This window comes from Quercus robur, chromosome 5 (genome assembly GCF_932294415.1).
Source record: "Quercus robur chromosome 5, dhQueRobu3.1, whole genome shotgun sequence".
Classification (NCBI taxonomy): Eukaryota; Viridiplantae; Streptophyta; class Magnoliopsida; order Fagales; family Fagaceae; genus Quercus; species Quercus robur.
This window is the reverse complement of record NC_065538.1, coordinates 874,152-888,251: the sequence shown is the minus strand read 5'-3', so window position 1 is coordinate 888,251 and position 14,100 is coordinate 874,152. Positions and strand designations below refer to the sequence as shown.

The 14,100-nt window shown below is 36.2% G+C and overlaps 1 protein-coding gene across 2 annotated transcripts in view; it reads left to right on the top strand.

Annotated features, from left to right (window-relative positions):
• Positions 1 to 13,465, top strand: part of LOC126724773 (1-phosphatidylinositol-3-phosphate 5-kinase FAB1B) — a 29,486-nt gene extending 16,021 nt beyond the window's left edge. Inside the window, exons 1-12 of one of the 2 annotated variants that reach the window (XM_050429160.1) lie at positions 2,902 to 3,304; positions 4,028 to 4,705; positions 5,198 to 5,932; positions 6,489 to 6,642; positions 6,748 to 7,092; positions 7,305 to 8,195; positions 8,288 to 8,619; positions 9,066 to 9,189; positions 9,273 to 9,443; positions 9,974 to 11,464; positions 12,365 to 12,631; positions 12,817 to 13,465. In XM_050429160.1, the coding sequence (XP_050285117.1) occupies positions 4,095 to 4,705; positions 5,198 to 5,932; positions 6,489 to 6,642; positions 6,748 to 7,092; positions 7,305 to 8,195; positions 8,288 to 8,619; positions 9,066 to 9,189; positions 9,273 to 9,443; positions 9,974 to 11,464; positions 12,365 to 12,631; positions 12,817 to 13,143 (5,448 nt within the window). In that variant the 5' untranslated portion in view covers positions 2,902 to 3,304; positions 4,028 to 4,094 and the 3' untranslated portion in view covers positions 13,144 to 13,465. Of the gene's footprint in view, positions 1 to 2,901; positions 3,305 to 4,022; positions 4,706 to 5,197; positions 5,933 to 6,488; positions 6,643 to 6,747; positions 7,093 to 7,304; positions 8,196 to 8,287; positions 8,620 to 9,065; positions 9,190 to 9,272; positions 9,444 to 9,973; positions 11,465 to 12,364; positions 12,632 to 12,816 lie in introns of those variants that run through there. The other variant, XM_050429161.1, reaches the window with a different exon arrangement.
• Positions 13,466 to 14,100: the final 635 nt, after the last annotated feature.

Sequence of the window (14,100 nt, the reverse complement as noted above, 5' to 3'; positions counted from 1 at the left end):
AAAAAAGATCATAGTTCAAATGATATATGACATAGCTTAGTTAAAGGATGACATAAAAATGATTAGGGGTGTGCATGGGTCGGATTGAGTTGGGTTAAGGGGATTTTTTGACCTAACCCATTATGTTGGATTAAAAGAAATTCAACTCAACCCACCATAGTGGGTTAAAAAAAATTCAACCCAACCCATGGGTTGAACAATTTTTTTTATTACTATTATTATTAAATTGAGCAAAATAAATAAATAAATATAAATATATTTAAAAAACCAAAAGATTAGTATCAATGTAACTGCTTAGAGACAAACAACACTAATGACTAAGCAACAATAGTAATTTACTATGATTTGTGTGAAGTAATTGGCTTTTGTATAGGATAAGAATAGTTGGTTATCTAGAAAAATTTATTAATTATATAATATAGTTTGAATATATATTAAATATATGGGTGGGTCGGGTTGGGTTTGGAATTTTATGACTCGAACCCAACCCAACCCGTTATCAAAAAAAATTTTGTAACTGAACCCAACCCACCAAGCCCTAAAAACCGATCCAACCCGACAGGTTGGGTCGGGTCAGGTCGATTTTGGTAGGTTGGCTACACACCCCTAAAAAAGACCATGGCATAGCTTCTTTTGTAACTAACATCCCCTACCCCATTCTCTTTCACATTGCATGCAAAGAACCTAGTATAAGTTAGCCACTTAAAAAATTAGTGTTTTTTTGTTTTTTTGGTGAAGATTATTCTTTTAATAATATCAACACAAGATGATGTCACTATAATCTGTAACTGACATTACCCACTACCCCCAACTCCTCCCCCTTGCAGTTGAATTTTTGTTTTGTTCTCTTATGCACCTCTCTCTCTCTCTCTCTCTCTCAACAAAAATTAAGCCCCTTGGCACTTTTATACACGTGCCAAAAATACTAATATGTAAAAGCCATTCAAAAACTTTTTGTGCATGTGAAGACAACCCTTTCAACCCATGTGAATTAGATTGAACTAAGGGGTTCGTGGTTAATGCTTATTATTGTCTGCTAGTGGGCTCTAACGATTGACAATTTAAGAAAAAAGAAAGTTTGGATATTGGATTGGTGTTAAATGTGTAAGTGCAATGGTGAATCGGTTGACCATCTTTTCCTTCATTGTCTAGTTACCATGGATTTGTGGTCTATGGTTTTGGGCTTATTACACTGATAGACCAAAAAGTTAAATTTGAAAGTTAACATGAAACAAGAGGTTTTGCATTTCACTTAATAATTTGTTTAGATTACATTTTCTTGTATGTGTATCTATATTTTTAAAAATAAATTTAATCCTTTTTTTTTTTGTAAAAATAAAAGAAGAAAAAAAAATGTGGAAAAAAAAAAAAACCAATTCCACAAGGAAACTATCAAGGAGAAAAAGGAGGGGTGGGGGGGGGATTTGAATGAATGAGTCTCTACTTTCACAAACTTTATGATTTTTCAGTGTAGGATTTTTGTTTTTGTTTTTTTTTTATCATATATATATATATATATATATATATTACAAAGAGTTTGGGTTTGGGGCCGGTGTTGACTAAAATCATTATTTATCTAGGTTTGGAATCTAACTTTGCTGGACTCCAACTATCATACCGCACATTTTTTTTTTTACCTCTGCATGCATTTTGATGTATCAATTTATTTGGGTTGGGAATTGCTTTGCGGATTGGTACAAGTTCTTCTACGGCCAAAACTTTACCATTTTTTTTTTTTTTTTGAGAAAGAACTTTACCAATTGATTAACTGAAATTTTTACAATTGAGACCACAATAACCAATTTTTTTTTTAAAGAAATAGCAGGTAAATATGTAAAAAAATCAGTGTCTACATATACTTTTCAAGATTCTACTCATAGTCTAATATCACATTATCACTCCATATTCTTATTGAATGTGTAAATGTGTGAAATTTTACAGTTTTTATTCACATTCGTTCTTATTGTTCAATAATTAAAAAATATATATCTATAACTAATACCACTAACTCTTGTGCTGTGAGCCTGTGAGACGGAGAATTGTATTGGAGAGACATGATAATACTTTAAAAACTTGTACTTCAAGTTTCTAATACAAAATACAAAGAATGTTAGCTTAAATTATACAGCCATGATTAGGCTGTGGAGTTTTAAAGTTTAAAGGTTTTGCTTAGCCTTAAAACTAGCAGATTTGTTGGGTTCTGAGTATCACTGTCATTGTGTGTTTTGACCAACTACGCGGTTTTGGTTCTAAAATTCCAATAAGGAATGAAGCTTGTGATTAAATGAAATGAATTGCCAAAACTGCACAACTGTATTGTCAAATCGGCGCACAACCCTATCCACTCCCCATCACTCATGACTTTTCCCAAAACTGTAACGTAAAAGTCAAATCTACCCCGTACTATATTATTTAAATTATAAAATATATATATATATATATATATCTCTACCCGTACAAATTACAAAATCTATGTCCCTCACTTAATTTTAACCATTTTTATAATTAAAAAAATGTGGAGGGTATTTTGAGAATTTGGATTCACTGTGTCTACTACATAAATAAATTGAACGATGTCGTTTCAATTCTTAATCATTGTTTATATTGTTTATTATAATTGAATTAAAAAAATAATAAAACATTTTTCTTAATCTTATCTCAGATTAGTTGTTTATTTTTATTTTATTTATATATTAGTCAGATGTGGATCATGCAATAACGTTAGAGAAGGGTCTCTGTCTCTACCACAAGAAATTATTAAAATAAAAAATAAAAAAAGGGTTTAAATTAAAACTTAAAACAAATTCGTAAGTTAAAATAAATAAAAAAATCAAAGCTCATTTTCATGGTGGAAAAAACAGGAGGAGAATCTTATAAAAACGTTATCTGATGAATTATTTTTGTGTTGTTATTAATGCACAAATAAACGAAAGAGTTGCAGAGAGACTCAAAGGTCGTTCATTCATTCATTTCATTTGCTAATAACAATCTCAAAATTTATTTGTATACAAACAAACAAACAAACAGTTGTATTATTTATTTATTTATTTCTCTCTGCGTTTTATGGGATTTTTTTTTTTGTGAAAGATCAAAACTTGAAGCATTTGCACGTTGAATCTGCAATAAGAATCGCTTTCTGGGTGGTGGGTTTGTCCTCAATTGCGCCACCTACTCCTCCTCTCTGAGAGCGAGAGCTTTCGGTGTTGTTGGTGTCACGGTTTTTGTGTACACGTGGCGTTGAATCAAAGACCAGCCCGAGATAAAAAGCTTGATTGCGATGTAAATTTGATTGATTCTTTCAGAGGTAAAGTAGTGATTTCTCTTTTTATCAGAATCCCATGTTTCAAATTTCTGTAATTGTTCATTGTATAGTGGGGTGGGAGAGTTTCTGATTGAATTGTAATTGTAATTGTATTGATTGAGTTTGGTTTTTGGATTGGGAAATTAATGGGTAACACGTGAGAGTGATGGAAGACAGATAGGTTTGAGTTGGGTCACCCTGAGAATCGTGTTTGAATCTCATTCTGTGTAGTGGTTGAGAAGCTTCTTGTATGGTTTTTTTTTTTTTTTTTTTTTTTTTTTTTTTTTTTGAGCTTTACGGTGTTTCTTGAATTCAGTGTCTGAATCTTTTTGTTCATTTAATTTCAGGACTTGGATTAGTTGGTTTTTTTTTTTTTTTTGGGTGTGTGTTGTGGGGGCAAACTTTGCTCGTTTGTAGCCTGTTTTGGATCCATAGTCAACCTTGGATACTGTGGTTGTTGCTGTTGTTAGATTAAGGGGAGAGGGATCATGTTGTACTGAGAATATGAAATGGAGAAGGAGAACCAAGAGCTGCCTTGATGCTCTCTGAGATTGCTAAAGGATGTTCATGAATTGAATTTTGGATTTGGGGGAACATTCTGTAGTGGGAAATAGTGAACTTTAGGTTCTTTTGTGTAGAATAAATTTGAGTTGGATTCTTGGTTTTGTTAGGATTGTATTGCTTTCTTCAGTTTGGATTAATTTGTTAGGATTGCTTGCAGTCTAGGCAATGGTTTGCTAAGAGTGGCAAATGAGCATACCATAATGAACGGGGCTGGTAGGATTGTTTGTAGATGGACCCCCAAGACAAGACATTCTCTGAGCTAGTTGGGATTGTGAAATCATGGATCCCTTGGCGATCTGAGCCGCCTAACGTGTCGAGAGATTTTTGGATGCCCGATCAGAGTTGTAGAGTGTGCTACGAGTGTGATTCTCAGTTCACGGTATTTAACCGTAAACATCATTGTCGACTTTGTGGCCGAGTTTTTTGTGCTAGGTGTACTACAAATTCAGTTCCTGCCCCATCTGGTGACCAGAGTACTTCCCGGGAAGAGTGTGAGAAGATTCGAGTATGTAATTATTGTTTCAAGCAATGGGAGCAGGGCATAGCTACTCTTGATAATGGGATCCAGGTTGCCAACCTGGATCTTTGTACTTCACCATCAGCAACAAGTTTTGCCAGCACTAAATCTAGTGGCACTGCTAGTAGTAGTATTACACTTGGCTCAATGCCAAACCCAGTTGATTCTTATCAGCGAGTTCAACGCAGTTCAGGTCTCAGCCCACGTCAATCATCTTTAATGGAAGCAAGCATGGAAAGAAAATGTGAATTGGCTTCAGAAGGGAGCAATGATCTTGTTTCAGATGTAGGGAATCCAAACCAATATGAATTTTCAATGAACAGGTTTGATCGTCTCCCCTGTTATTTACTTGCTCTTGGATTCACACTATGTTATTCATTTGTGGAGTCTTTTTTAACACACTCATTTTACTGACCTCTTTCTTTTATTTTTGCAATTATGAAATGAATCTAGTCAAAGATATATGTTGATATATGCATAAGATATGTGTAATAAGACAACAATTAATGCATGATCATTGATGTGTTTTAGCCTGGTAAACTGATAGCATGTATTCTGTTTGCTTCTGAAAGGGATGTGTGAGTCTTAACATATAACAGCACTTGTATATATGTGTATGCTAGAAAGTAACAGTTGATCACTTTATTTGTTATTATCATGTACAATGTAATTCGAGAAGCTAAATCCACTGACCTTACTAAATAAAGAAAACTATAATGGTTTCAGTAGGTGTTACATGGAAATAAAGAAAACTAGGTTTTAACGTATTATATTTATAACCAGTTAGGCGTTCCTTGATTTTTGTGTGGCATCAGGAGTGATGATGATGACGATGAGTATGGTGTATATCGGTCAGATTCTGAAACAAGACACTTTTCTCAAGTCGATGACTACTACAGTCGGGTTGACTTTGATGAGCTGAGCAATGATGGTTCGCATAAACTCCATCATGATGGAGAAAACGATACAAAAAGTTTAAGCAGCTGTTCGTTACATCACAGTTTTGACTCACAGGGTTTAGATGGAATTCCACAGATAGGAAGAAAAGATGAAAATGATATTGTTGATGAGTGTGAAGAACATTCTTCTATATACGCTCCACAGGACGTTGAAAAAGAACCTGTGGATTTTGAGAACAATGGACTTCTCTGGCTCCCCCCTGAACCAGAAGATGAAGAAGATGAGAGGGAAACCGGCTTGTTTGATGATGATGATGATGGAGATGCCGTAGGAGAGTGGGGATATTTACGCTCCTCAAGCAGTTTTGGAAGTGGGGAGTCTCGCAATAGGGATAGGTCAGGTGAAGAGCACAAGAAGGCCATGAAGAATGTGGTTGATGGGCATTTTAGGGCTTTGGTAGCTCAGCTATTGCAGGTTGAAAACCTTCCTGTAGGTGATGAAGATGATAGAGAGAGTTGGTTGGAGATCATAACAGCTCTGTCCTGGGAGGCTGCTACACTTTTAAAGCCAGATATGAGCAAAGGTGGAGGGATGGACCCTGGTGGATACGTGAAAGTAAAATGCGTTGCTTCCGGACGTCGCTCTGAGAGGTAAAAGACTCAGTACTTCCAATGACTGTAGATGTATTATAGATCATGCTTTGCTTTCACATTTTTGCAACTAATTTCTCATTTAGTAAATCATCACTGAGATGGTCTATGCCTTGTTTCAGTGAGACCCATCCATCTGCCTAATTATCACTTTAGTGTATACATATATAAATTAGGAATACATGCACTGCTTTGACTGTGGGTGCAGAAATCTGATCTGATTGTATATAGTAAACCCACTAATAAATCTTGAGAGAATATAAAGTAAACAAACTATAGTTAATGAGATAATGAATTGCATGGTTTTTCCATTAAGGCTACATTACGAGTAACACAGCAAGAGATATCTCACTTCACTACTCATGGAAGAAGCACATTGAAGTAATATTTGTTGTTGGACCCATCAAACACATATTTGTATCGGTGACACACTAATCATGTCCTTAATCGTAATGTCTACCATGTATCCAATCCCTAGCGAACTCAAAACTTTGTATATTATTCTTGTGGCAGTGTCAAAAAACTATTCTTTCTAATTATGTTACTTTTGTTTTAGTGCGGTGGTCAAAGGAGTAGTTTGTAAGAAAAATGTGGCTCACCGACGAATGACGTCAAAAATAGAGAAACCTCGCTTGTTGATTCTTGGGGGAGCTCTTGAGTACCAGAGGGTTTCCAACCTCTTGTCGAGTTTTGATACTCTGTTACAGCAGGTTGTTGTTGTTTACCCTTTTTCTGTATCAAATTGTTGCATCCTGGTTTTTAGTGCATGAGATTTTATTTTAATTTTCTTCTTTCGTGTGTTACATCCTGTATAGGAAAAAGACCATCTAAAGATGGCAGTTGCAAAGATAGATGCCCACAACCCTGATATCCTGTTAGTAGAGAAATCAGTTTCTGGACATGCACAGGAGTACCTTCTTGCAAAAGACATATCACTTGTTCTTAACATCAAGAGACCACTTTTGGATCGCATAGCCCGCTGCACAGGTGCCCAAATAGTTCCTTCAATTGATCATCTTTCAACACCGAAGTTGGGCTACTGCGATGCATTTCATGTAAAGAGGTTTCTAGAAGATCATGGTACTGCTGGACAGGGTGGCAAAAAATTGGTGAAGACACTTATGTATTTTGAAGGTTGCCCAAAGCCACTGGGTTGTACTGTAAGTTCTCAAACTTAATTTGGACAGGCACAGTTTGAAATAGATTTTTTATTGCATAACTATATGGATCCTCAAGGATGAATGTCCCTGAATGCATACATTCGTGCAGGCTGTTAACGGTGATGTTTGTGGACAATTCTGTATATCTTGTTTAGTGTATGTTTGATTTGATAGACCTAGGTATTCATTCACTTGTCTTGTTTCGGTTTCAGATTTTGCTTAGAGGTGCTAATGGAGATGAGTTGAAGAAAGTGAAGCATGTGGTTCAGTATGGAGTTTTTGCCGCATATCACTTGGCCGTGGAAACTTCTTTTCTTGCTGATGAAGGGGCCTCCTTGCCAGAACTCCCATTGAATTCTCCAATAAATGTTGCACTTCCAGAAATATCATCCAGCATTGAGAGATCCATCTCAACAGTACCTGGTTTCAGTGTCTCTGTTAATGGAAAGGCACATGGAGCCCAACATATTGGTGAACCACAAAGAACCATTAGTGGCCCTGTTTCAAATAATACAAAAACTTTTTTACCCAATGGACATTCTCAATCCACTGAACCAACTTTGGATCTGAAAGATTCTACAGTTTTTTCTGCTGGTCCTTCAGGAAATGCCTTTCCAGATTCTTACCTTAAAACACTTTCTCCCTATCATACCTTCGAGGAGAAAATTAAAATGGATTCCAAAGAACCCTTGGAGGGGGAAACTTCTGCAGGTAATAACAGATCAGCTATTATGAATAATCATCTCACTGCCAATGGTTTTGGGCATATAGAGACATTGGGACAAGATGTTATGGCAAACGATTTCCAAAATAGTCTCAGTGCAATGGCTGTAAATCAGCTAGGCAGTTCAGAGCAATCATTTTTGCAAGAAGATTGTAAAAATTGTCCAGAGGAGCAAGGACCTTTAAAAGAAGATCCTGTGCCTTTAAAAGAAGAGTTTCCTCCATCACCTTCTGATCACCAGAGCATTTTAGTGTCCTTATCATCCCGATGTGTTTGGAAGGGGACCGTTTGTGAGAGGTCGCATCTCTTTCGAATCAAATACTATGGCAGCTTTGACAAACCTCTTGGTAGGTTTTTACGAGACCATTTATTTGATCAGGTGAGTATTCTCTTTCTAACATTTTCATGTCTCACATTGTAAAAAAACCTTGCAATACATTTTAAAACTGAGGTAGCCAACTTATTTGTCAGAGTTACCAATGTCGTTCATGTGGTATGCCATCAGAAGCACATGTTCACTGCTATACTCATAGACAGGGCACCCTCACCATATCTGTTAAGAAGCTACAGGAAACTCTCTTACGAGGTGAAAGGGAAGGAAAGATCTGGATGTGGCACAGATGCCTGCGGTGTCCAAGAACCAATGGTTTCCCTCCAGCTACTCAGAGAGTAGTGATGTCTGACGCTGCCTGGGGTTTATCTTTTGGAAAATTTTTGGAGCTCAGTTTTTCAAACCATGCTGCTGCAAGCAGGGTGGCAAGTTGTGGCCATTCTTTACATAGAGATTGTCTTCGTTTCTATGGGTAATCTCTTCATTTCTCAATTCCTTGTATATTTATTTAACTTAATTTTTTTCCCATATGGTGAGAACATTATTTATGTTTGAATCTCATATGGATGAGTACAGTAGCTTGCATTTACACAGTTCTTGATCAAAGACAATTTTTGCATGCCACATTCTAGAACTAGGAATCGGTTGGTAGAATCAAAATTGACCTTCACAGCTATTTTTGAACAAGTTGAATGATGTGATTCACCCCCCTTTATCCCATCTTTCTGGATGGTCATATGGATTCGGTGAACATACAGAAAAATGAGATAAGTTTGATTGCACCATTGTGCCCATTCAAGTAGTAGGCTGCTGACCCAGCTAATACATAAATAATAGATTAAAAGTCCAGGAGTGGTATTCATCTATAGATACTTATCTCTCTCTCTTTCTCTCTTCCTCACTTTTTTACATGTGCAGATTTGGAAAAATGGTTGCTTGCTTTCGATATGCGTCGATTGATGTTCATTCTGTCTACCTTCCACCACCCAAACTGGACTTCAACTACGAAAATCAGGACTGGATACAAAAAGAAATAGATGAGGTGCAATGGTCACAAGTTTGGATCTTTGAAGATAATTTAAGTTTTATCATTGCATCTTGTGACATAGTTCTGTGTAATGACAGGTGGTTGACGGGGCAGAGCTTCTATTTTCTGAAGTACTCAATGCTCTTGGCCAAATAGTGGAGAAAAGATCTGGTGCAGGGCCACTTAATAATGGCATTAAAACCCCTGAAACGAGGCGCAAAATTGCAGAATTGGAAGGAATGTTGCATAAGGAGAAGTTAGAATTTGAGGTGAGGCCCTTTTATTTAGGTCATACTTGCCGGCGTTAATTACATTGTTTCATGTCCTGGAAGCAGTATACTAATTCATATTTGTAGACCATATGAATCAATGGGTATGTAAGATGATGAATCAGGGACTGTTGAAATGATTAATCAAACTTTTTCTATTGACCGTGTGAACTCTTCAATAACTATGACAAACAAAATCATTGAACTGTGATTTTCTATTATTTAAATTATACGTTTATACTTCTGACTATTTTTCTGTGAACCTTTTTAAATATCTATTTTGTGTAACATGAGCCATGAGAACTTCTATTGATTTTTACAAGAAGTGCCCTTTCCCAGTTGGTTCCTTTTTATTTCTACATTTGTTATAATCATGATAATATAATGAACGAAAATTGTCAAAATTTAGTAAATACACTAGAAATTTTATAATGAAAAATATGATATCATGGTAATGTCTATCTTTGAGTCAAAATGCTTGTTTGCTGCTCTTTAATATCTGGATTTTGGCATTTATGTTGACATCATAGGAATCAATCCAAAAGACTTTGAACAAAGGAGCAAAAAAGGGCCAACCTGTTATTGACATTCTTGACATCAATCGACTGCGAAGGCAGTTACTTTTTCAATCCTATTTGTGGGATCATCGCCTGATTTATGTAGCCAGTTTAGACAAGAATAACCATCAGGACAGATTGAGTAGCTCAAGTCCAGAACATTTGGAGAAACCTTTTGTTAGTTATAAGTTTATGGAAGTGAATGTGGACAACAAACCAGAGAAAAGTTCCCGTAGTTGTGACTCTCTTGCAGATGCAAAGCTTAACAAAAGCCCTGAGCAGAGAGGAGGATATGCTAGTGACACTAACCAGTCTGATGCAGTTCATCAAGAAAAAGACATGGATCAATCAGACCCTATAAAATCAGAAGTAAATGTTCGAAGGACTGTCTCTGATGGGCAGTTCCCTATCATGGCAAGTTTGTCGGATACCCTTGATGCTGCATGGACAGGCGAAAATCACACTGGAATTGGAATACCAAAGGATAATACCAGTACACTTCCTGAATTGGCGGTGACAGAAACTTCAACCACCCCTGCAGTTGCGGAGGGGACGGATTTGGAGAACCAAGGAGAAGAGAAAAATAGCACTAAGGTTTCCCCTATCCTTTCACCTGCACTGTCCACCAAGAGCCCTGATAATGTAGAAGACCATGTAGGCTGGTTAGGGATGCCTTTCTTAAACTTCTACCGTTCATTCAACAAGAATTTTTCAGCTGGTGCTCAAAAGTTCAATTCATTGAGCGAGTATAATCCAGTCTACATTTCTTCCTTTCGGCAGTTGGAACTTCAAGGTGGCGCCAGGCTTCTTCTTCCTGTTGGTGTTAATGATACTGTGATTCCAGTATATGATGATGAACCCACCAGTATTATATCTTATGCTCTAGTATGCCCAAAATATCATATGCAACTGATTGATGAGGGTGAAAGGCCAAAAGATGGTGGGGATTTAGTAGCTTCCTTACCACATGTGGATTCAGTGAATTCCCAGTCATTCCTTTCTGTTGATGACATAGCCTCTGAATATCATAGAAGTCTTGGGTCTTCAGATGATAGCATTTTATCCATGTCTGGATCTCGTGGCTCCCTGAGTTTAGACCCACTCTCATATACAAAGGCATTGCACGCCAGAGTTTCTTTTGGAGATGATGGCCCTCTTGGTAAGGTGAACTATACTGTGACTTGTTACTATGCCATGCGTTTTGAAGCCTTAAGGAAGATTTGTTGTCCTTCTGAGCTTGATTTCATAAGGTCTCTTAGCCGTTGTAAAAAGTGGGGTGCCCAGGGTGGCAAGAGCAATGTATTCTTTGCGAAAACCTTGGATGATCGATTTATCATTAAACAAGTCACCAAGATAGAGTTGGAGTCGTTTATTAAATTTGCTCCTGGATATTTCAAGTACCTATCTGAATCAATAAACTCAGGAAGTCCAACATGCCTGGCAAAGATTCTGGGGATCTATCAGGTACTTATTTGAGTGCTATAAATGCTGGTCAGGGTAAATCATTATATTCATTTGTTAACCTGGTGAATTTAATTCTGATTATTACCTTAATCAAGCATTGGCTTCTTTAGTGTATAGATATACACAGGTTTACTTGATGAGTATGAGTAATATCAGATGCAAACAAAGTATTTCTTGGCAACCTGTTTGGTTATGCATAGAAATTTGAATGACCTGATTCCTGTTTTGTTGGGCATGCAATGCATAATTCTTGGAGTTATCATCATAACAGATGGAAGAATCAGTTTAGGAGTTAATGAAATCATATTATTTGTGATTTTTTATTACAAAGGCTGCCATTCTTGATTTTCTCCATTCATAGTGATGGCTTTGTACAATAGATGCTCTTTGCAAATTGAGTGTAGGTCATTCATTTTCTATAGGACAACCAAACATGATTGAGATAATTTTTTAAATTTTATAAACATTTTTTTAAATGCATTAAGAAATAAAATAATTTTGCATATATGTGTGGTTTGTCGTACATAGATTGAACTATCTTTTTAAAATTTGTTAACCAAGTATATTAGAAAGAGTAAATAGTTTGAGTGGTGGCCTGGCACTTGGGTGTTGACTTTTTTGGTCTCAGATATATATATATATATATATATATTTTTTTTTTTTTTCCTGTTAATCCTGCTATAAACACTTAAACAAGCTTGAAATAGGTAGCTAATTTCTCAAAACTTATAGCTGCATTCCTTCTGTAAAGGATGCATTTGCCCAGTTTGAAGCTATAAAATGATTTTTTATTTTATAAATGGAACTAAATACAAGAGACATTCCATATGTTGCTAACCTTAATAAATTAGAGCCTCTGGAGCACTGGACCTTACTTTATGTTTGGCTTTATGTTGAAAGGTAACATCTAAGCATCTTAAAGGTGGGAAAGAAACAAAGATTGATGTTCTGGTTATGGAGAATCTTCTGTTTCGAAGAAACGTGACCCGGCTGTATGATCTTAAAGGATCTTCTCGATCACGGTATAATCCTGATTCTAGTGGGAACAACAAGGTTCTGCTGGATCAGAATTTGATTGAAGCAATGCCAACTTCTCCTATTTTCGTGGGAAACAAGGCAAAGCGATTGTTGGAAAGAGCTGTTTGGAATGACACCTCATTTCTAGCAGTAAGTTTTTGAACTCTTGGGTATATGGGAAAACTTGTTTGCTCTTAAAAATACACAGCATTAAGTTGTGTAGATTCCTTATTGGAAAAAAATAAACAAATAAATTAGTTAGAGTTGCTCAGGTTGTCCAGCCTTTACTATTCCCTTATCCATTTTAATTTGTTATTTCGCTTTTGGTGATGCAGTCAATTGATGTAATGGACTACTCATTACTGGTTGGGGTGGATGAAGAGAAGAATGAGTTAGTTCTTGGGATCATTGATTTCATGAGGCAGTATACATGGGACAAACATCTTGAAACATGGGTGAAGGCTTCAGGCATCCTTGGTGGGCCAAAAAACGCATCACCAACTGTAATTTCACCAAAGCAATACAAGAAAAGGTTCAGGAAAGCAATGACTACATATTTTCTGATGGTTCCAGATCAATGGTCTCCACCAAGTATTATTCCAAGTAAATCCCAGTCTGACTTATGTGAAGAGAACACACAAGGTGGGACCTTGGTTGAATGATATACTGTTAGTCTTTGTGCTTGTACATTTACACATGTAATTTGGAACTACAATTCCCACATCATCTTTTTTGCCTTTTTGATATAAGTTCCCAGTCCTATATTTCTATTCTTTTTGGGTAGCGGTTTCATATGTATTTTTAACAAGAGAAATTCATAATTATTTGTTAGAAGATGCAGAAGAAGGCTGGTGAAGCCATAGAGATTTCTGTCGGGGGTTATAATATTGGATGACCTCTCCATGAAATCTTTGTACAAAATTCATTTTATGTATTTAGCATTGTAATGTGTATTTATATTACATCTTAAAATTTTGAAATTAATTTACTCTGTCTCTCTCGTTTTGGGGAGGTTGCTATTGGGCATTTACTACCTGCACCATAAATATTTCAAAATCTTGCTATTTACACCTTAATTTGAGACTAGTTTTATAATGTTGCCCCCACCACCCAGATTAGTGTCCAAATTGAAAAATATATGGAAAATAATCCTAAATTATGACGTTGATTGTAGATTTTTTGTATTGTAGGTTGCACGATTCAAATGGCTCCATATTTTATGATAGATAGCTAGTGGTCTGCAAAATTTTGCAGTTAAGAATGTAGAATGTAAATACTCTCATAAATTAATCGGATGATTATACTTCTATTGGTCGAGCCTAATCCTTTGACAAAGGAAAGTCTCTTTCTTTCTAACACCCTCACATGGTTAAGACTCCACAAGAACCATAACTAATAAGAGGGTGCAACAATATAAACAGAAGATGTTTGAAAGTAAAGCCAACCAGTGTTGGCTTAAAAAGAGACTTTGTCAAATAAGAATGGGGTGAAGGGTGAGGTTGTAACTCGCAACATTTTTTATTTTTGGTAAACTGGCTGTAACTTGCATTCAAGACCCATTTGGTGTGGGAAGTGTCATTGTAAGTTACTAATCACACCCCAAATGAGAAGTCGAAGTG